Source organism: Palaemon carinicauda, chromosome 8, assembly GCF_036898095.1.
Source record: "Palaemon carinicauda isolate YSFRI2023 chromosome 8, ASM3689809v2, whole genome shotgun sequence".
Taxonomy (NCBI): Eukaryota; Metazoa; Arthropoda; class Malacostraca; order Decapoda; family Palaemonidae; genus Palaemon; species Palaemon carinicauda.
The window spans coordinates 50,288,921-50,310,435 of record NC_090732.1 but is presented as its reverse complement, the minus strand read 5'-3'; the positions used below and the strand labels follow the sequence as shown (position 1 = coordinate 50,310,435).

The 21,515-nt window shown below is 34.9% G+C and overlaps 1 protein-coding gene across 1 annotated transcript in view; it reads left to right on the top strand.

Annotated features, from left to right (window-relative positions):
* The window catches only part of Pka-C1 (Protein kinase, cAMP-dependent, catalytic subunit 1), a 47,881-nt gene extending 27,179 nt beyond the window's left edge, over nt 1-20,702 (top strand). The window contains exons 7-9 of the mRNA XM_068378038.1: nt 4,597-4,719; nt 9,004-9,168; nt 15,970-20,702. Of these exons, the coding sequence (XP_068234139.1) occupies nt 4,597-4,719; nt 9,004-9,168; nt 15,970-16,095 (414 nt within the window). The 3' untranslated portion in view covers nt 16,096-20,702. The remainder of the gene's footprint in view (nt 1-4,596; nt 4,720-9,003; nt 9,169-15,969) is intronic.
* The last annotated feature ends 813 nt before the right edge of the window (nt 20,703-21,515 follow it).

Here is a 21,515-nt window from a genome sequence, read left to right as displayed (position 1 = left end):
GGGGAGTCTCTCACTTAATGCTATGTGTCCCCTTTGGCCTTCCTTTGGAATTTTGGGTCTCCCCCTCCAAGGAACAGCTGTTGGAAGTGCTGAAGTTAGGGCCACAGCAAGAGTGCACAGCTGCCTCCACAGGGGCTGGCTCCAGGCTTCTGCCTAGAGGCTCCGGAGTGTCTCATGCCCTTAGTGCAAGCTTTCTCCGTAATTTCTCTTCCACCTGAGATAGTGCTGGCAGGGACATCTTGGAGTCCCAGCCAACTTGTGATACCTACAAGGAGAGCAGGCCAGCTGAGCTTTCTCAGTGCTCTTTAATTCCATCAGCAGGAGAAACAAGTTCGTGTTGTTCCTCCAACCTATGAGGAAGAACATCTTTTGCGAACACAAAAGGGATGCCTCACTTGAGTGCTCCCACCCTCAATTTTCTCGTAGGTTAATGTTGGACTCGTTGATGCCTCAATCCACCTCTTCAGTGGGAAGCTCTTCTGAACAGCCTGATGGTGATGTTTGCCAAATGCCTGCATTCACCACCTCTCGCCACCATGCCCTACGGCACAACGAGCCTCAATGAGTCTTTTGAGATCTAACCCTTTTGAGTTATTGCCTCAGACCTCTACCCCTCACAGTATAAAGGCAACTTGTTCTGATGTTCACGAGTGATGGCAGCTCACGTTCATAGGCAAGCCTTTTCTGCCTGGTTTGTTTTCATCCGAGTGCGCACCTCCTCCTGCTGGAGGGCACAAGGCAGCTTGTCTACCTATAGCAGTATCCCTGACAAGTGTTCGTTCCCCATTCCACGATACATCGGCTCGTGGATGAACAGTTCCTAGTCGGGCAGCAGAGTCTTGTTTATTAGCACATAAGCACCCACCACACATTAGCAAGGTGGGCAGGCAAGCTCATCCTGCTGACGAAGATCTGTTCACTTCTCTGGCTGCTTATGCTCACTTCAGTATGCTCGCCAGAGAAGCAGTGGATTGACATCGCTTCACGGATGAACACCTGCCTGTTGGATTCCTGAAATTTTTCCTTCGTTCGTATATAACACGCCTTTTTTAGGGAACTCATAGTGGCGGTGAAACAGGAGGCAGCTGGAAGGCCTGTCCCAGCTCCACCACCTTGGGCACCGGCTATGTCGATCCATCCTCCTTTTGGTATCGGGTTCTTCGGGGAGTTCAGGTCCATTTGTGGATCCCAGGTATAGGAACTGTGCCAAAAGGCAAGCTCCTCCTTCAGGGGCGTCTCATGTTTCCCCCCATTCTTAAGCGATTGTCTAGGTGCCAACAGTACCTAGACTCTAAGGCCTCCCATTGTAGCTGAGATCCAGCGTGGGAAAGACTGGGTATTATCCCAGTCAGATTGTCCAAGAGGAGGAGAGGACACAGGTAAGCTGTGCCTCCCCCAGAAGACACCCTTCACCCAAGGACAAGCAGGGGCTCTAGATTTTGTTCACAGACAATTAAGAGCTGTCATTGGTAAAGTTTATGATAACCGAATAAGCCACTCCTCTCCCTGAGCCTCTGTTGGTTCTGAAGGTTCCTCCTCAGAATAATTATATATATTTGGTATATACATGCTGTAAAGTACAAACTGTACAGTACATACATACATAATTACCAAAGGGGTCTACTGTATCATAGAAACATGATTTTTTTATCCCATTTTCTATGTAATGATATCATCATCATCATTTCAGCCTTCAAAAGTCCTTTGTTGGATGTAGGCCTTCCCCAGGCTCCTCCACAGACTTCTATCCCAAGCTATTCTGTGCCACTGTTACTTATGTTGGTCTAAGTCATCTCGCCAAAGGGTTTTTTGTCTTCCTCGGTTTCTTGTGTATCCTCGGGGTGTCCAGAAGGTTGTTCGTGATGTCCATCTGTTGTCTGTCATCCTGGCAATGTGCCCCGCCCAGTTCCATTTGAGCTTGCTAATGGTTTCAAGGATATCCATTACTTTAGTTTTTTGACGTATCCATTTAGCTGTTTTTCTATCCTTCCATGTTAGATTTAGCATAATTCTCTCATGTGCCTCCTGCATTGTTCGTAATTTAAGGGAAAGCTTTTTTGTTAGATTCCAAGTTTCAGCCCCATAGGTGATAGTGGGGAGGATACGCTGATCGTAGACTTCCCTTTTTAAGATGATAGGAATCTTCTTATTTTTTAACACTATACTGGCTCTTCCAAACGCTTGCCAACCGAGGGTTATTCTTCTTTTTATTTTGCTCTCTTTACAGGCATCATGTAGAGAGATTCATTGTCCTAGGTTGATGTAGTGGTCCACTTCCTCAATTTGTTGGTTTTCAATTTCAAGTATGTCATCTGCATTTTCAGTATATTTATTGCTCATGACTTTGGTCTTTTGGAAGCTCATGGGGAGGCCAATTGATTTGCTTGCTTCATTTAGCTCGGTGAGCATATGTTGAAGCTCTTCTTTGGTGTGAGCAATGATAATGATGTCATCAGCAAATCTTAGGTGACTTACATATTCTCCATCTATTTTTATTCTTTTTTCTTGCCAGTTGAGTTGTCGGAAAGCTCTCTCCAGGCAGGCAGTAAACAGTTTGGGTGAGCTAGTGTCACCTTGTCTGACTCCTCTCTTGAGTTGGAATGGTTCAGAGTCCTTGTGGAGGCGAATAAATGATGTTGCATGGTCATAGATGTGACAGAGTACATTAATGTAAACTGAGTCAACTCCCTGTTCTTCCAGCGCTGACATGACCTCCTCAGTTTCAACCGAGTCAAATGCTTTGGTGTAATCTACAAGTAATGATATAGTACACTTCAAACATTCTGTAGACTTCGAGTACTATAAACTGGGCATCATAGCTCTTAGATAAATATTTCAGTGAAAATATATATATAAGCTAATATATTCCTTCATGATTATTTTAATTTAAAAATTCTAACTGGTTGAGGTTGGGAGGCTGTTCAGCACTTAAAGATACCTAGATTCAGAAGCTGTAAGACTAAATTTATGGTTGGTTGCAGAAATTTGACATGTATTTATTTTATTCTTTGGAATGTCTTGGAGCATTTCTTGATCACAATCACCACCTTGTACAGCTGTGACTTCAGGAGTGAAGCATTTTCTAAATTCTACTTGAAGAGTATAGCACTGATCACTGACTTGGACCTTATTGTCTTGCCTGAAAACTGCAAGCAATCACTTCAAAGTGCAAAGGTTCTGTGAGCTGTAATAATGCCTTATTTGGTCATATGACCCTGCGTTACTGCAAAGATCTTCGGTCAGCTGATCCTTCCATGCTTTGAACCTGGCTGCCTGTTTAGCAATTCAAAGTGCACAGGCTCTGTGACCTATAATAATGCCTGGTTTGGTCATGTGGCCCTGTGTTACTGCAAAGATCTTGGATCAAATGATCCTTCCATGCTTTGAACCTGGCTGATACATAACTGCAGTCTTTTTGTCCTCCAAGGCTAATTCTCCTGTATTACAGTATTTGTTTTTATAATCATATCTTCCTCTTGAATTTATTGACCCATCCCTTTTCAATCCCTTACTTGCTGCAAACAGTTTTATTTTTTTGCCTGAATCTAAACAAATACTGCTGGAAAAGTCCTCATGGAGACAAAAAGCCTTCTGCAATAACTCGCAGAAATCAATTAATATCCTTCTGTTTGTCATGCTCTTTATTTGTTTGTCATGTCATTTATCTGTAGATTCAAGGCCTTCCCCATCTTTACTAAAGCTTTGTCATATTCTGTTGATTTAACCATTGCAATGAAAAAGGATGTGGTAATGCTTGATCATACAGTATCTTCTTTCTATCATTAAAATTCTCTTGAATTGAACTTTTTCTTCTCATACTTTTGTCAAACTTTAGTAAAAAAAGACTTATCTATAACGTTCAAATAAAGAAATTCTCCCTTTTCAACCGGAGACAACACCTGAATAGATGGTGTGCATTTTGAAACTCTTGCTAAGGACTTCACCACCCAAATATAGTTTTGTATAATAGTATCCATTTTTATTTCTCCTTTGGAAAGAAAACCATTGCATTGCTATCACTAAGTGGTTAGACTAAAAGTTACGCTTTACACATTGTTTACCATATAAAGTTTGCAATTTTCACATAAATAGACAATTCTCCACTGTAGTTACTACTGTATATACTGTGCAGTATATATAAGAAAACTAGGTTATCTTCCTGCTATTCGTATTTTTAAATAGGAAGAAACCGTTTTATTTGATGAAACAGTAGGGAAGGAATGTGAGGCTGATTTCTGTGTATACTGCTTTCTTATTAGGTATCAGTTGCTCATTCTTCCTTCAATGTTTATAAATTGTACAGTACAGTAAACAGTATTTTCTATGTACAATAAAAATATGAAGCTATTGAAAAATAATCTATCATGATTGTTAATATTTACTATTTACTACAAAATAAACTCCTCCTAGAAATATGGATGGTTAGGATTTAATTGAAAATGAAATTTTGAATTAAAAGATTCAGGTACAGAAATACTGTAGTATAGTATAGTACATGATTTCTTTCCCCTAGACGTTGAGAACTTACTTCTTAGCTTAACCTTTATACCAAATTACTTTTTAAATAATGTATTTTCACTTAACTTACTCTTACAGGGATACAACAAAGCTGTAGACTGGTGGGCACTAGGTGTTCTTGTATATGAAATGGCAGCTGGATACCCACCATTCTTTGCTGATCAACCTATTCAGATCTATGAAAAGATTGTGTCTGGAAAGGTGAGTACAGTATCGGTTTTTTCACTTAAAATTTTCCCCCTGATAAAAATTTTTTTTGTTCCATACCTAATTAATTTATTCATTCATAGATCTTTTGTAAGTTGAGTGCCTTATGAAGGTTTATGAACCCCATGGCAAGGGGAGTGGTAGATTTCTCACTTCAGTCAGATGTAATCATACTTTTAAAATCTTATATCATACCATTGTAGTGTGAAAATCCCCAAATGGTATGATGGGTTAGCATCCCATACCATGACTAATAACATGGAAGCAAAATAGAATATTAGGCCTTTAGGTTTAGAAGTATGAGGAAGTGATGAGGAAGAGAAAAAGATGTATTAAGAGTTGATTTGTATGAGAAGGGAAATTTTGATGTTATGACACTTGATGAGTCAAGAGATGAGAAGGAGAGTTATAATTGGGTATGAGGTTTCTAAGATATGCTGAGCTTGGGAAGGAGCTGTGTTTTATTAAGGAGCTTGGGAGGATCCTTTTGGGGGGAGAAAATCGAGAGAGAGGCAGAGAATTAGATAGTGAGAGAAGGTGAAGGATGATATGAAAAGAAAAGGTTTGGTGGAAGAGGATGGTTTTGAAAGAAGGTATTGGAGAGGGCGCATCAGACAACTGAGCCCTTAATGTAAGGTTAGTGGTGGGAAATAAGATCCTCTAAGAATGATCAAATTGCCAAAAGATATTTAATATTTCAAAGGCCTAGAATTTTAAGAAATCTAAAGGTACTGGCTAACTCCTCCATATTTTTGCATTTTTTATCATCAATACTTGAGTCCTCACTTATTTTCTTCCTATTTCTTTATCTGTTAGTAGGCTATCACCCACACCACTGCACACTGTTACATTATACAGTATACCACATATTACATTGTAAAGAACGACCCCATGTAAAGGGTAAACCCTGAAATTTCCTTTAAAAAAAATGTTTTTATCATAGTACTGTATTCCATGTAATGGGCGAATGGCAATTTCAAGGCCAGCCTAATGTTACTACACTTTTATTATAAATCTTACGAAACGCTATGATCTTTATTGTTGTTACTGTTATATATATGTATATAGTTTATAAAATAAGCTGCATTTCTGTTTAAAATAAGTATAAAACTAAAAACAATTTGTGAGTTTGAATACATTGTTCACATTATTCACTCAATGTTTACATATCGTCTTTCCTAACCTTCTTCCTCTTGTTCTCACTCAATATTTTGAAACTACAAAACACGTTTTTGCAACAAAGATCAAATTAAAAAGTTTTATTTTTAATAAACTTACCTTTACCTACAACTATATAATTGTAATAAGCATACTGTATATGATTCTAAGTCAATCCTTCCAAACTACTATGTAAAATTATCTTTTTTTGATAACTAGCAGTACAGTAGTTGTTTGGCAAATTTACTACTACAGTACTTATATCCGATTACCACAGCCCTTAAATGGCAAACAACTACTTTTATATAGCAGCTGCTGCTTACCTACTAACTATCGTGAATTTCAAGTTTATTAAATAAAGTTTTTTCCATTGTTTAATCTTGTTTGCATCATTGTTTTCCTGTATCCCATAGTAAGATACCAATAACCTTCAAATTTTGAGGTTTTGGACAACTACCATTACCACCATCTCTTGGTAAATAATGTAAACATTCCTAATTGTCCGAAACAAGTTTTTGATGACAGAAGTATTGCAATAAAGAAAAAATTATTATTTTTATTTTACTTAAACACACAACTAGTATATGATTATACTGAGCATATTATATGCTGTTAAGTCTATCCTTCCTAATTACTATGTAAGGAGAAAAATTAATTAGCAGTACAAATATGGAAAATTCTAGGTTTCGTACAATTAGGCTAGCCTACCAACAGGTTCACACAGCAGAGCTTGAGTACAGTACTTTAAATTTCTACTTAAACATAAAACTATATACAGTAATTAAAATGAGTATATTATATGATTTTAAATCAATCCTTCCAAGCTCCTAACCTATTAATGAATCTTATGTTATTAGAATAACCTAACAACAACACAACAAAGGTTGAAAAAAATAAATATTTTCATAATTTCTAAAGTATCTCATGTAATGGGCAAACCCTGCCTTTTTTCATCCAAAACTGTTCTTAAGATTTCGTCCTTTACACGGTAATCTTCGATATATTACTGCACACACTTATTCAAATCAGAATATCTTTGTTGTCGTCGTCGGTGCCCACTCGTGTCCGAGTATTGGGTTCTGCCGTTAGCCATCAGCCTCCTATCAGAAGAAGGGTGGAGGAAACGACAGAATGCCAGTAGCTGGGTATATTGTTTTGGGTGGTCGTGGCTTTACAACGGCCACGCACACACACTTGGCCCACATCGTTTTCACCGCGGCTCAAGACATATGAGACAGGCGGCTTCTCCGATGTTGGTTGCATCGGGCTGCCGGGTTCTTGTTATGTCAAGGCCCGCCTTGTTGCCTGCCCGATAGGCACTGCCCTCTTCCGCCGGCGCTGGGAAGCTCCGCCGTTGGGGTCTTGTTTGGTTTGGTTTGGTTTGATTTTGGAGTTTTCCTTCTCCTAGCCTTTGCCTATCTGAAATAAAGGAGGCCTATAATTACTAGCTTTTCTTTGAATTTGAGACAATAATTTATCAATTCTATCTACTGTATAACCAAATTGGAGAATTGAGGGGTATGAATAGTATTGGAAGTACTATAGCTGTATCCGAAGATTTGGAAGAATAAGCAGTATCAGAATTTACCGTAAGCAACTTACTGTATAGGGTATTTTTCAGCAATAAGGTTATGTGTAGTTTGAAAAAGAGATATTTCCTTATATTTGAGGTTTCGTTTTCTTCCTCTTCATGTTTAGCAAGATGAACAGAGGATTACTTACTGAATTCCCTGCGCATTTACAACTGGTTATTGAAGCTGTTGGCGTGTGTATGAGGCTTTTCTAGGCAGAAGTACTAGTGCCTACATTTACCCCGCTATAGTTAATTCATTATGAGCTAGTGACCAAGCTTGCAAGTGAACAAAGCTCACTGCCATTTGAGACATTGATGCAAATGATCCTCTTTAGCTGAAACTTCGTCCTCAGCATTAAGATCTACGGAATCATACAATATGCCACACCATCCACATATGTATGGCACAGTGAACTAGCAGAACTCTTACTTAATAGAACACGGTTACCAATAGACTCCTTGGGTTTACAGCCAGGCATGTAAGACCAGAATTACTGCCTTTAAGTGAAGACTCGTTGGCATTGTGATATTTAACAAATGAAGTCGAGATGTTAAGAGCTAGTAAAGTTAACCCTTTTACCCCCAAAGGACGTACTGGTACATTTCACAAAACTCGTCAATTTACCCCCATGGACGTACCGGTACGTCCTTGCAAAAATCTGCTATTTAAATTTTCTTTTGTATATTTTTGATAATTTTTTTAAAAACTTCAGGCATTTTCCAAGAGAATGAGACCAACCTGACCTCTCTATGATGAAAATTAAGGCTGTTAGAGCAATTTTAAAAAATATACTGCAAAATATGCTTGAAAAAAAGATAACCCCTGGGGGTTAAGAGTTGGAAATTTCCTAATAGGCTGGGGGTAAAAGGGTTAATAATTATGAAAATTTGGCAGGTTAAGTGTTATACTGTATTAGATGATGGTGCTGTCATGTCATTATTCGTTATCATCCCTACTATAACAAACTAGCCTAATCCTCTCTATTTCCCCTGAACTAAAATTAAATTTTCTTTTGATCTTTGAACTTTTGATTTGATATGCAACGATTAGAATAGTTTTCCCTGAGAAGAAAAGTGGGGCATTTGCACTCCTCACGGCAGTTGTTTAAATCACTGTATTGTCCCTGACTTGGGACACAGATTGTGGGTCATGATCACCCAGAAACAATTCCCTTGAACTATATACACAGTAATTGCTAACAATTCCAGAGGAAGACATTGTAAAGCACACTAGAATTAAGAAAATAGGGAGTACGGACTTGGTCAAACCAATGCAACTAAGAACTTCAATACCAAAGAGACCCTGGTGCAAGTTACTTTTCTGCTCCTTACCAATAACCACTAGAGAGTATTTCATTACTTGCGCGAGGTATGTGTATATTGAAAGAAAATAAAGTGGGAAATTTGATAGTTGAGGGATTACTGTGCATGGTATATTCCCATGATTCAAGTTAATATAACCAGTGTTATTTAGATATTAGCAGTTTTGATAAATTTTAAAGAGCCTTGTTTTTACTTGTTTAAATTGTAAATGCTCTTGTTCTCAGGTACGATTCCCTGGCCACTTTTCTGGTGACTTGAAGGACTTGTTGAGGAACCTATTGCAAGTTGACTTGACAAAACGATATGGTAACTTGAAGAATGCTGTTAATGATATCAAGAATCACAAATGGTTCCAAACCACAGATTGGATTGCTGTATATTCAAGGAAGGTGAGTCATGTAAAATACAGTAACAAAAAAGACCCTAAAAAGTTCAGATTACATTCACAGTATAGTTGCAAGTGCAAAATAAAAAAGCTTATTAAAATGTTTATAAAAGCACAGCAGTATTGCTTTCTTTATCCAGATATATATTGTAAGATTTTGGCTTATGAAAAGTGGTATCAGTTATTAAATCTAGATTGCTGTAAGTTCTAGATTGTATCGCAGGATACGAAGCTGCATAGATTTTGATATTAGATTTTTGTTGTTTGGATAAACTGTTATCAGGTATGAGATCTAGATTGCTGAAAGCTCTAAACTGTTTGACAGAGTACAAAATTTTCAAAAGTTTGAATAATAGATTTGTCTTGCATAGCTTCATCACCTTCAAATTCATAGCATTTATGTTAGCATGGGGTGGTGTTGTTCCTTTTGAGCTATTTCTTGTCACGTAAGACTTTAAATTATGACATAATTCAGTAGTTTTTGTCTTCTTGAATTTATACCTGATAATTATGATACTGTACTGCTAAACTACTGCAATTTGCAAGTACACCGCACAGTAATGCTTACATTTGATATTACCATAGTATAATCTTGCATGAAGTATGCAGCACAGCACTGCTTGAATTTGCATGAAGTATGCAGGACCATACTAGTTACATTTAGTATTACTACTGTAATCTTGCATGAAGGATGGAGCATAGCACTAATTTCATTTCATGTTACATTTTTTCTATTTGAAAACTGCTTTATAGTACTGTATAAGTAGTTACTGTATATTATTTTTTATATTTTTCAAAATTCCATTTGGCATGCAGACAAGTAACTGTAAGAACATCTTAAACATTGAGAAGCCCTGATACAGCACTATTTTAAATAAAAAAAATATATGCTGCCACAAAAACTAATAAGAAATGCTATAGGTACAAGTTCATTTAATTAGTCTCGTATCTTATTGGGTAAGCCATTCATTGTTAGTTGAAATGAACTATTAACATTTGATAATAACTTCATTTTAGTTTTTAGTTTTTATTTGTGGTACTACAGAAAGTTTAAAGATGTTCTCTTTTGAGATTATTGCTATACAATATATTAATATTTTGGTAGCTCCTAGAAGGCTTTTCCTTTGCATGATAATAACTATACTTATATGAATACAGTAGTCTTTCCTTATCAGCTGTGGTTAGGCAATAAAGAACTTAGCAGAAACTCACAAATTTAAATGCAATATTCGTTTTTTTACTCTCAATTCCTTTAATTTAAATATTTAATCATGAATTTTTGCTTGGTTTTAGATGCTATTAGAGTAAACAAGCTAATAAAAAAGTTTTACACTGTATAATGCTTTTTCATATATACTGTACTGTATTGAGACACAGATTTTCCTTGTATTATTCTTAACAAAATGTGTCATCTGTAGATGTTTATGAAATCTTTATCATCTAAATCCTTCAAGACTAAAAGATAAGTATCAAGAGTTAATAAACTCCTATTTTGGACAAGTTTCCTCAAATTCATAAATAATATACTTCCTCTGACTGAGGTGTTTCAACAGAAAGGGTTCTTAACATTTCTGATTATGGTCATTCTCTTGTGAAAGCTTGATGGAATACATCTCTTCATTATAAATTTTCTTGTAAAGCATAATATCTAGATTTATTTAATTTTACACAATACAGTGTTTCAGTCTTTATAAGGATCTTGAATTTTTATTTTGAATAGAAATTAAGAAATTAACTTGATGAATCTTTCCTCTGAATTCATTTCTTTATCATTTTTTTTTTCAATAATGTTCTCAGTTTAAACTAAGTTAGAATGCAATTTCTTAAATCATAGATAACTTAAGTACATCTATATTTTATAGTACATATACTTTTATGTATTTAATAATTGTAAATCAATCTACTTAGATTAATTATTTACGGAGAGGGAGCTCTTATGTTATTGCCTCATATTCATGTTAAATGGAGGAGGGCCTTTCAAGTTATTCATTAGTATCCAGGAAAATCAAACTTTGAAGCATTCAGAACTATTGCATTTCAGTTTGGTAAGCATTCCTTTAATAAACAAGTTACACAAAAACAAATAATTCCTTAAGAAGGAAAGTGAGACAAAGGAAAGAGAGAAACTGTAAGCTCAATTCTGTGTTGGTGAAACTTAATTCCAAGGTAAACATAAGATCTTCATTCTTATGGAAATTCCAAGGTAAACTTGAGATCTTCATCCTTATGGCCCTAAATATGAAAGATATGAAGGTTCATACTGTGTTGACATACAGTATTAAAGATCATAATGATATATAGTATGCATTTTGAAAGTTGTGAGTCTCTCTATCTTTGAATTTGCAGATAAGGTGGGAATGCTGTAATTTACATCTACTAATATATTATGGGAGTAAGAACACTGAGTAATGAATGTTTGATGGCTATGAAAAAAATAAGTTCTTTTATACGACTTTTTATTTTGTGTTGATTTCATTTCATTCAGTAAAATTAATACTAATCTAAGGCTATAATAATTACACTTTGTTCAAGACACTCCCGTAAGTTATTAGCTTCTTTAAATTTATAGATAACTAACATCTCTAATCATTCATCAAAGAATTTTGAGCTTCTGAAATATTTGGTTTTAGTTTTGTATGCCATCTTCTTTGATGAAATTTAAATGTAAATGTTCCAAAGCTCAAAATTCAATTGATACTGGCTGGATCATTTGCTCTGCTTAATCTTGCATGTTGTTACTGTTGCTATATTGCCTCACCTTTGGTAGACTCCTGCCCCATTGGTTCCCAAGTTAAAGAACAAAGGGGACACTACCCAGTTCCCTCAGTATGAGGAGAGTAGGAACACCTTCCGCAGCTCACCAGACGAATTGTTCCCCAAGGAATTTAATGATTTCTAAGGGTTTGTATTTTTATTTATTATTTCTTGCATGATATTCCTGTATGAGTATTTTACACATTGAGTATATCTCAGTACTGCTGTTGAATCTAATTTTAATTTTAAAGCCTTTGTAGTGTCATTTACATCTTGCATGTTTGATATTTTCAGAATTTCAAAAAATAAGTTTGATAGCACTTTTTAGTATATCCCCAATTAGAGATAGACATGAATTTCATAACTGTAAGTAGGCTTTGACATGATATATTTAAATTGTAGTAAGTAATTTATTCCATCTACTATTATCTTTATACATATAAAGTGCTTTAAACACCCCAAATGAAAGGTATCTAAACACTAGATGTATTCAGTTTTAGGTAAATGTTCCAAGAATGGTGCCAAAAATATCAGATGAGAACCAGACAACCGTATTTGTTGGATTTAGAAATTTTTCCGTTTCTAAAATGAAAATTTAGATAACATCTATGATTCAATTCAGGAAACAAATTCAGATGATAAAGGAAAGATTATACTGTTCTATAAAGAATTTTTTTTTATAGTGTCTCCATATGACTGTGATTATGATGATGTTCAATGGAATATATTAAGTTGCCACACTTCAGCATTGACAGAACTAACACAAAAGCAGTATATTATGAATTTTAAGATTATAAACCCTATGTATCTAACAAACAGAAATTTTAGAAATGGAATAGAATAAGGAAGATGCAGATAGAAAGATGAGAAGCGTTATTATTATCATTATTAATACAAGCTAGGCTATAACCCTAGTTAGAAAAGCAAGATGGTATAAGCCCAAGGGATCCAGCTGGGGAAGAATAGTTTAGTGAGGAAAGGAAATAAGGAAATAAACTAAAGAGAAGAATAAGTAAATTTGACTTGAAGTCACCTCTCTGGGAACCAACTACTGACGTAGGGCGAGGTGTACCTGTACAGTATATGAATGTGCTGCGAGATTGGCCTTACATTTAACAAAGAAATATTTTCCCGTCTCACAAAAATCAATATCTTCTTGGTAAGGAAGAAAGAAAAAGTGTGTGTGCTTGCAACCCCCCAAGAAATGACATTTTGGAAGAGTAGTTAGAGAATTAATGATCCAAAGAAAGTGATGTATCTTTAAAAAGGAAAGAACATAGGAGAACTTTTAATAAATTATGGGGGTAAACGTCAATAAACCGAGCTTCTGGAGTAGGAGCAATGTGAACATCAGGGGAAGTGAATAGAAATAGATTAAGGGCATGTGTATTTAAAATGTGTTCTATAATATGTTTATTTGGAATAATTGGCATGAAAGATAAATTAAAGACTAACAGGTACAATAGCCCCATTTTGCCCATCTTTCACCGAAGGCGAGTTATGATACAGTATTTACAAAATTATAAAGGTTTTTTGTTGGATTTTGAAATTAAGACATAAAATGTTCAACATTGACAGCAAAGAAAGTTAAGACCACATGTTATTTATTTTGAAAAATAGCCAGGCAATGATTTGTTATCAAGATCTTATATAAATGGTATTTCCAAGTGATGGAAAGATATTCCAAAGGCCAAGTCACATTGGGATCTCATTTCTTTACAATACAAGATGCCCAGAATCTATTGAGTAAACTTTTGAAACCAAGTTATTTCTCAATATACACTATGTCAGTTTCAGAGAGGTTTTTGATTTACTGCAAGCCAAGAAGTCCAAATGTTTTGATAGCTTCTGTACCAGAGTTAATTTAAGAATATTTTTATGGCTAGCTCCCAATTTTTAGAAAGAATATGATCATTAAAATATAAAAGTTATGGGAAGTTTACTTCAGGCATGAAGATATTGATATTTTTATTAGTCTGTTTAAAGTTTATACTGTAGTACAATAATATCCAATGGCAGTTACATGATTTTGGTCGAGAGCTATCTTAATAGAAATCACTGATTTAGCTTGTTTCGTGAGAGGAATTTTTAGTCCCTGGTCTTTTATATGTCATTCAAGACTTAGTTTATAGTTAAATGCTGTTTAGAAATGTGGTGCTAAACCACATACCTCAAGATTTGTTTAAAATGCTGCAAGATTTGTTTGGTTATATTTACTGATAAAAAGGAGGTTTTAATGTGCTATGGCAACTTTCACACGAAGAAGTCAAAGCACTGCTTTACAGTGTCTTTTTTTCTTCCAGCCTTAATATTCCAATAAGGTCTTTTCGTCTGTCTATCAATAGCTCAATTGTATGGGATCTTTATATTAATAGAGGATTTCCTTTCATCCTTAAGCCCGTGTGTTTTTCTGTGCTTTTAAAAAATCTACATGAAAGATGCATCATGCTCTAAATGAACTTCCAGTATCTCGTGTATTTATAAATCATATTTGAAAAAGAAATTATGGTAGCTAGTCATAACTATTCTAAAATTGGTGTTGTTCAAACCAAGATAATTCTTTGAGAGTTGAATAGACCCAGAATGATGAAAGTGGCATATTGGTCCTGAATTCAGTTTGATTGCCTGTACAGTACCTTATATCCAAATTACAAGATAAGAAGCAAGAATTATTATTTTGTGACTGCAGTCTTTTTTTTTCAAGAAGAGCAATACCTCCATTGCTTCATGTGAAATATTACAGGTTTAAAAATTTCTCCCTTCATAAAAAAGTATAGTATTAGTTCAGACTATTCATTGTGCATGCCCATAATTAAACCAATTTCAAAGCCTGGTGTGGTAAACACATTTCAGGTTGACTTGCGCCGCAAAGCATAATTTGATAAACAACTTGGGTATAATAATACCTTAAAACATAGTGTTTTAGAAACACTATAGGTCAACTTGAGTCTTGTACAGGATATTCTTTGCCTAATATCTCTCTCTCTCTCTCTCTCTCTCTCTCTCTCTCTCTCTCTCTCTCTCTCTCTCTCTCTCTCTCAGCCAAGGCTGCATGTTATCATAATTATAGTAGTAAAACTTTTGAATAAAAAAGTTACTGCATACAATATCATAAGGCAAACAATGAATATTATCTTGTCTTACATAATGTTCACTCATCCATCCACTTGTTTGGGATAAGTACAGTTAGTTAACTCTTAATTCAACAGGTGTTTGATATGCCCACACCTGAAAAATACACAACCAAATTTCTCTTCTTGCCAATATTTACATTCTAAATGTTACCTTCAGAAACTGATATAGAGCAATGAAATATATTCAATTACTCAAAGGTTTACTACAGTAAATTCTTTTTCTTTGGTTATAAGCATTTTTTCTGAATTTAGGATGTGATATGTGAAATTTGGGTAGGGTTAAAGCACAAACATGAAATATGCAGATAGGACCTGTAGTTTTTATGCCCTCAAAAGTTACAGGATTAAGTATTATTGGAGACACAGTAATAAGAAATGATGTTTAAGTGGCTAAAAATGTTATTTTACGCTTTCATGCATGATTTTGGATTATGATAGTTAATAAATTTCTTTTGATGTGTCATCCAAATTTCTTCCATTACTCTTCTATGATATTCTTTTATCTGCTTTCAGACTGGTATTTAGTGTATTGTGAATATGGTAAATCTAAACATGTAAAACTAATTGTTTAAATGTTAATATGCTTGGCAGTACACACATGTTGTTCTCCAATCAAAATGGTCTGTACAGTAAACATACATAATGTCCCTGTATCAATATGTACTATTATTAGACCAGTGTAAACCATTCATCATATATTTTCCCTCACATTATTGAACTAAAGATCTGTAAATTGATGTAATATAGGAAGGAAACTACTGTAGTTACTTATATCTGATAAATAAGCGTAATAGTTACCAGATTTTGTAATTTTCTAGAATATGTTTTAAATATCTTTTTTGTGTGATTTATATTAATTTAATACAAGCTTTGTGCTATGTTTTCATCACTGTTCTAAACTAAAACCTTTGTTACAGGTTGAAGCTCCATTTATACCTAAGTGCAAAGGTCCAGGAGACACAAGCAATTTTGATGATTATGAAGAGGAAGCCCTTCGCATATCCTCTACAGAAAAATGTGCCAAGGAGTTTGCTGAGTTCTAGAGGCCTTTATGTTTCTGTAGAGGCTAAGTTGACTCCCTGTGTCTGTGTACAAGTATAGTACATTACTCCCCTCCAGAGACCCCAGTGCATGAGCATTGCCATATTGGTGAGCGCCAGTACACATAGCTAATTATTGCTGTACAAATAGGCCTCAGGCAAGCAGTGAAAAATGCAGTAAGTGCTCAGTTGAGGGACACATTTAGATTGTGGCTCACTTGTGCATATAGTGCCAGAGCCGAGGCTGTGATGGCATGATTGCCACAGAGCAGCATGGTGGTGTGGCCTTATGCTGCCATGAAGGTCAGTGTATCTGTTATGTTACTTGAAATCAACTTGAATATGCGTGATCAACCATCATGGTGATATGATTTTTATGGAAGAAACACCTAAATCAAACAGATTGTATATGATTGTTTTGCAAGTTGAAGTCAAGTAACATTTTAGATATCCTAGGCTTTATGTAAGAAAAAAATAAACCTGCCACCTGAGGAATAAGTGCCAGACTTCGCATCGGGCGATGCCCAAGTGAGCAGTTGGCGGAAAATAGGTGATGGGAGTAAGTGCCATTTTAACAAGAAAATAAGGTGGCATTCAAGGAGAGGTTTGCCACTAGTTGCCAGCCACTTGGGGTCCAGGAGCTAACCTAGTCATGTGGTGAGTTGGGGGTTGATGGACACTTAGGGAAGAAAACCAACATCTAAGGAGACTTAGAGGCGGACTGGAGGAAGTGGACATCTTAGTTTTTTCAAAAAGTGATATGAGAAATGAGAAAAGTTGCCATGCATTGGGACAAAGAAAATGCTTTTAACCAGAGGGAGTTACTACTGGTAAAAGGAAGCCTTTTAATATTTTTTAAACATCTTTAGAATCCAGAGATAAGTAGCTGTGGGTGAGGAAGTTTACTGTAGGGTGAAATTTATCCATTACATGAAATTTTGTATAATCAAACATATCTTTGAGCTTAAATAATGGTAAGGCAAAAAATCTCATGAGTCTGTGTGAGCAGCAGCAGAATCCCACCTAAAAGAAATTTGCTTAATAGGGAGAAACCAAGCAAGTATACTCTCTCTCTCTCTCTCTCTCTCTCTCTCTCTCTCTCTCTCTCTCTCTCAACATCCCTATTGGCTATCTTCATCATCATCGATTGCAGCTTTGTTCATACTGCGCATGATTGATGTCCCTGATTAAATATGCCAAAATGCAGCAAACTCTCATCACACACATTTTGTAGGTTACTTAGTTTACTTGTATGGTTTCAACAGAATTTTTATTGATTCAATACAGAAATGAAAAGGCTAGATTTCCCCAAGTCACATGTATGTAGGTATGTATCAAAGTTAATAACATTAAAAATTATGTCCATGTGTGCAAAGATGTAGATTATATATGTTTGAATAAGTGTTTCTATGCGATTCACATAAATGTGATACATTTGAATGATGTGTGATGGCTTCTTTTCATCCATTTCAAAATGAAGAATATAGCTAAGCTTGTAAAAACTAGGTTTTGTGAACTAATCTTTTTTTATTTAACTGCCAGTGGGAATGAATGACTAGTAATTGCCTATTTCTGAGAGCTAATATTTTCTTCTCTTCCTCTTGTGAAGTCTTGAACTATATATATATATATATACCGTACGACTCTGTGAGTCCTAAGGCACACTGTATAAAATACTGTAACATGTCTATTTTCTTGCATTTTAGAGTACTTTATTGTAATGATTATTATGATTACTTTGTGTTATGGTCTGGCGCTCTTTTCATGTATTATACTAACCATATAGAGTTTTTGAGAATTTTTCCAAGAGCGTCTCATTTCTTTATTGTGCAATATTTTGATGCGAGAAGGATGCTCCTGTATCACTGTTATTTGCAGATGTTCCAAGAATATGCAGCTCTGAGGTTATCTCTGTCATTTATGTAAATATACACCCCTGGCCAATTGCTGGCTTATATCATCATAACTTGACTGACCATACACATCTCTCATGCTGAGGTGAAGGTACAGTCCATCTCATGTGGTGGCTGTTTATTTTGTTTTCCTTTTTTTTAATTATTAAGGTTTCTTCTCTGTAATACTAATTGGTATGATAGAAGGATTTCTCAATGAGGAGTCTTTTATGTAATGGAAATGAGTTGGTGCCAATCATTTTTTTTTTCAAATGGTGTGGTATTGATAACAAGCACACGATTGTATAGTTTCCACCTTTTTATTTTTATGTAGGTATGTTTTAAAAGAAAAAAAATAGGAAATGCAGCCATTATTCAAGAAAGATGATAAAGGATTACAAGGTAGGATGAAAACCAGCACTGCTCAATGGTGGGATATTCAATGTCTTGATGTTTTTATTTTATTTTTGTTTTTTTTAGTGACAGCCATATTTGTATACTGATTTTGCCATAGAAATTTGTCTCTCATGTTAACTCTAAAAATATTGTAAATGGGCCAGAGATGATTCATGGAGATTAGTTCCTTTTTATATTATGGTCTTTTTAGAAAATATAATTTTTAACAGGCTAGAGTCAGACATCTTTACATTAGAGTCTCAGTACTTGGAAGTTTTAAGATTTTGTCAACCAAGTACAAATTTGAAAAAAAATATAATTTTAAGAAACTATTTTTAAAGCCACAGAATTGCAATAATGAAATATTAATGGAGTGAAAATATAACAAGTTATTCTAATTTTATAGAATTTTTAAGGTTATTCCAGCCACACTTCAGAATTAATTATTTTTAGAATCCATTATATATAAAAATTGATGGATAGGGAGCCTTAATTATTGATATAATTAGCATTTTATATGGTAAGTGGTGCTCTGTATTACACAACCTTCCTTACTACTGGCTTTTATGCCTAAAGTTTAGCCATAATGTCACTGGAAGCTTGTGTAGGAGGTACATATTACCACCAGTTTAGTGACCATATACATCCAGACTAGTTTAGCTATTCTAGATAACCCCTCATCATACTTCCAAATTAAAAATAAAAAAAAATCTGAATTTAATGTTAAAATGTTAGGGTAGCAAACTTGACATCAAAATTCTGTTGCTAATTTACAGTTACAGTACTTTTCATTGATATCTGATGCTTTTCAGGTATTTATATTAATGTTATTTCCTTCAGTTTAGGACAGCAATATTATATTCATCTGTCATGAGCTTTGGTGAAGTTGAAAAATTAAAGAATGTATTATAATTGCAACCTATGGAGTGCCACTCACAAATGTAGCAGTGAATTCTTTTTTTTTAGAGCACAAAAAGGTTGTCTACATAAAATGCAAGGATCATATACTTCTGCTATTTACAAAACTTGGCTGCTGGATTTATTGTAAAAGTAAATTGCGCTTAATGAACAAGGCTGATAGGTTGGTTGGGTCTAGAAGTACACCCACAATCATTACTGCAGTTAACCTAAATTTTGAATAATTCTCATATATAGTGGCTCATATTCCAGGTTTTGCCTTTGGGAGCGAGTATCTTGGAATCCATATTGTTCATACTTAACACTTACTTTTGAATTTCAGAATTATCACTATTTTCTCTGAAGGAAATTGAATTATTTTAATACTATGAACATGATTTATGTTTTCAGCAGTTGTACAAAAATCATATTTCTAAGAGGTTAATTTGTATATTTTATTGTGAAGTTTCTTTTCTTTAAAATTTTTACATCTGCAGCTTTATTACATTCACATTTTAATTTGTTAAGACTCCTAGCTGCAAAAGAAAGACTGATGCACTACATACATTCCGCATACAGAGCGAGAGCAACCTGGGCATATGAATTGAAACCTAATCCCCCCCTCATGTACCTTCAATATTCAACCTTTCAAATTTTAAATCTTCAACTGTTTCATTACACAAAAGTATATATAAATCTGATGATTCTCTCTTATAACCGTACAAAATATGCAATTATTGTTTTAAGTAGGCAGTCATTGCATTCTATTGTTCCAATCTTTTAGTTCCCATGTCAAATTTAAAAAGAAAATTTAGGTGTAACATGCATTTAACTTGGAATTTGTCTGTACTATGACTTAAAACCGTTTTGTCTGAGTAGGCCTTTACTAGATGCAGTGAAGAGTGGCATATTAATAAAAATCATACCAGTGATAATTACTCATATTTTGGTCACGAGAACAAACCAAACAGACCGATGTGCGTTAGTGGGTTCCTTGATGTTGATTGTATGAATTTCCCAGTTCCCCAAGCAAGCTACCTATTCAAGGTTCCTCCTTGATACCACAGTTGTATCTACTTGTCATGGGAGAAAGGTGTGATATCAGCATGGAATCATCATCCCCCTAATAATTGTTACTATATATCTCAGAACTGCTAGTATCTATTTTTCTTAATCTCTAATGTGCATTAGTATGTCTGCAAAGTATTCATGTGCATATGTCTGTGTGATTGTGCAAATTTGGTTCCCATGGAATAGGTGTGGGTGGATTTGTGGTTGGAACCTTGTGTAAGAAGCTTTCACCAGACTATATCCCAATTGAGTATCTATGTTCAGTGTTCATAGTCCAATTGCATTGAGTTCATATTTTGTGATTTGTAGTTGCCAATTTTGAATAAGACGTTAATAAATGAAACATGTACTAAATTGTAATTTATTTATCCAACTATTCTCAGATTGTATTGTATTGCACTATGTAGAGTACCGTACAGTATTTCATAAAAAATGAAAAAACTCTGATCTTTCCACAGTTAAACATCATTAAGCCTAATCTGAAGCATAAGAGTGATATTTACATGTACAGACAGTCCTTAAGATACGAAGATTCGATTTATGAACTTTCAGATTTACGAATGCAAATTACCGCAAGTAAAAAATATGTTCAAACTGGTGGTTATAATATTCAAATTAGTGCCACTCCCGATTGGGTTCCAATGCTGCTGCCGCCACCAAGGCCGTTCAGCACCGACCCGCTTTTTTCAAAATCAATGGTATTTGTTATTGTGATCATTCTAGCTGTTTCTGCGTATTATCTCCGCCATATTTTTACCTTATTTACATGAATTACAATGACATTAACTATGGCTAAAGATTTAGTGGTGGTAATGGTAGTAGTGTAAAGAAATGACAAGCCATTTCAATAGAAATGAAAGTTGCCATTATCAAGTAACTAAATAGCAGTGAGAAGATGGCAAATATTGCTCGTTCATACCAAGTACTGTAAATTTTTCAATAATTGGCACGATTTATGAGAACACCGAGTTATACGATGACGGCGAATTATCCCAGGTGTTGGCTAACTCGTCTCCCTTCATCAATTCTCCATCACCTAAGGAAAATGGTTCGAAAACGTATTTTATAGTTTTCTTTATCAAATAATTCATTACAATGCACTGTCCTATATATTTGACTGCATTGTGTAATATAGATGTACGAGAGAGAGACCGCGAACGTAGGTAG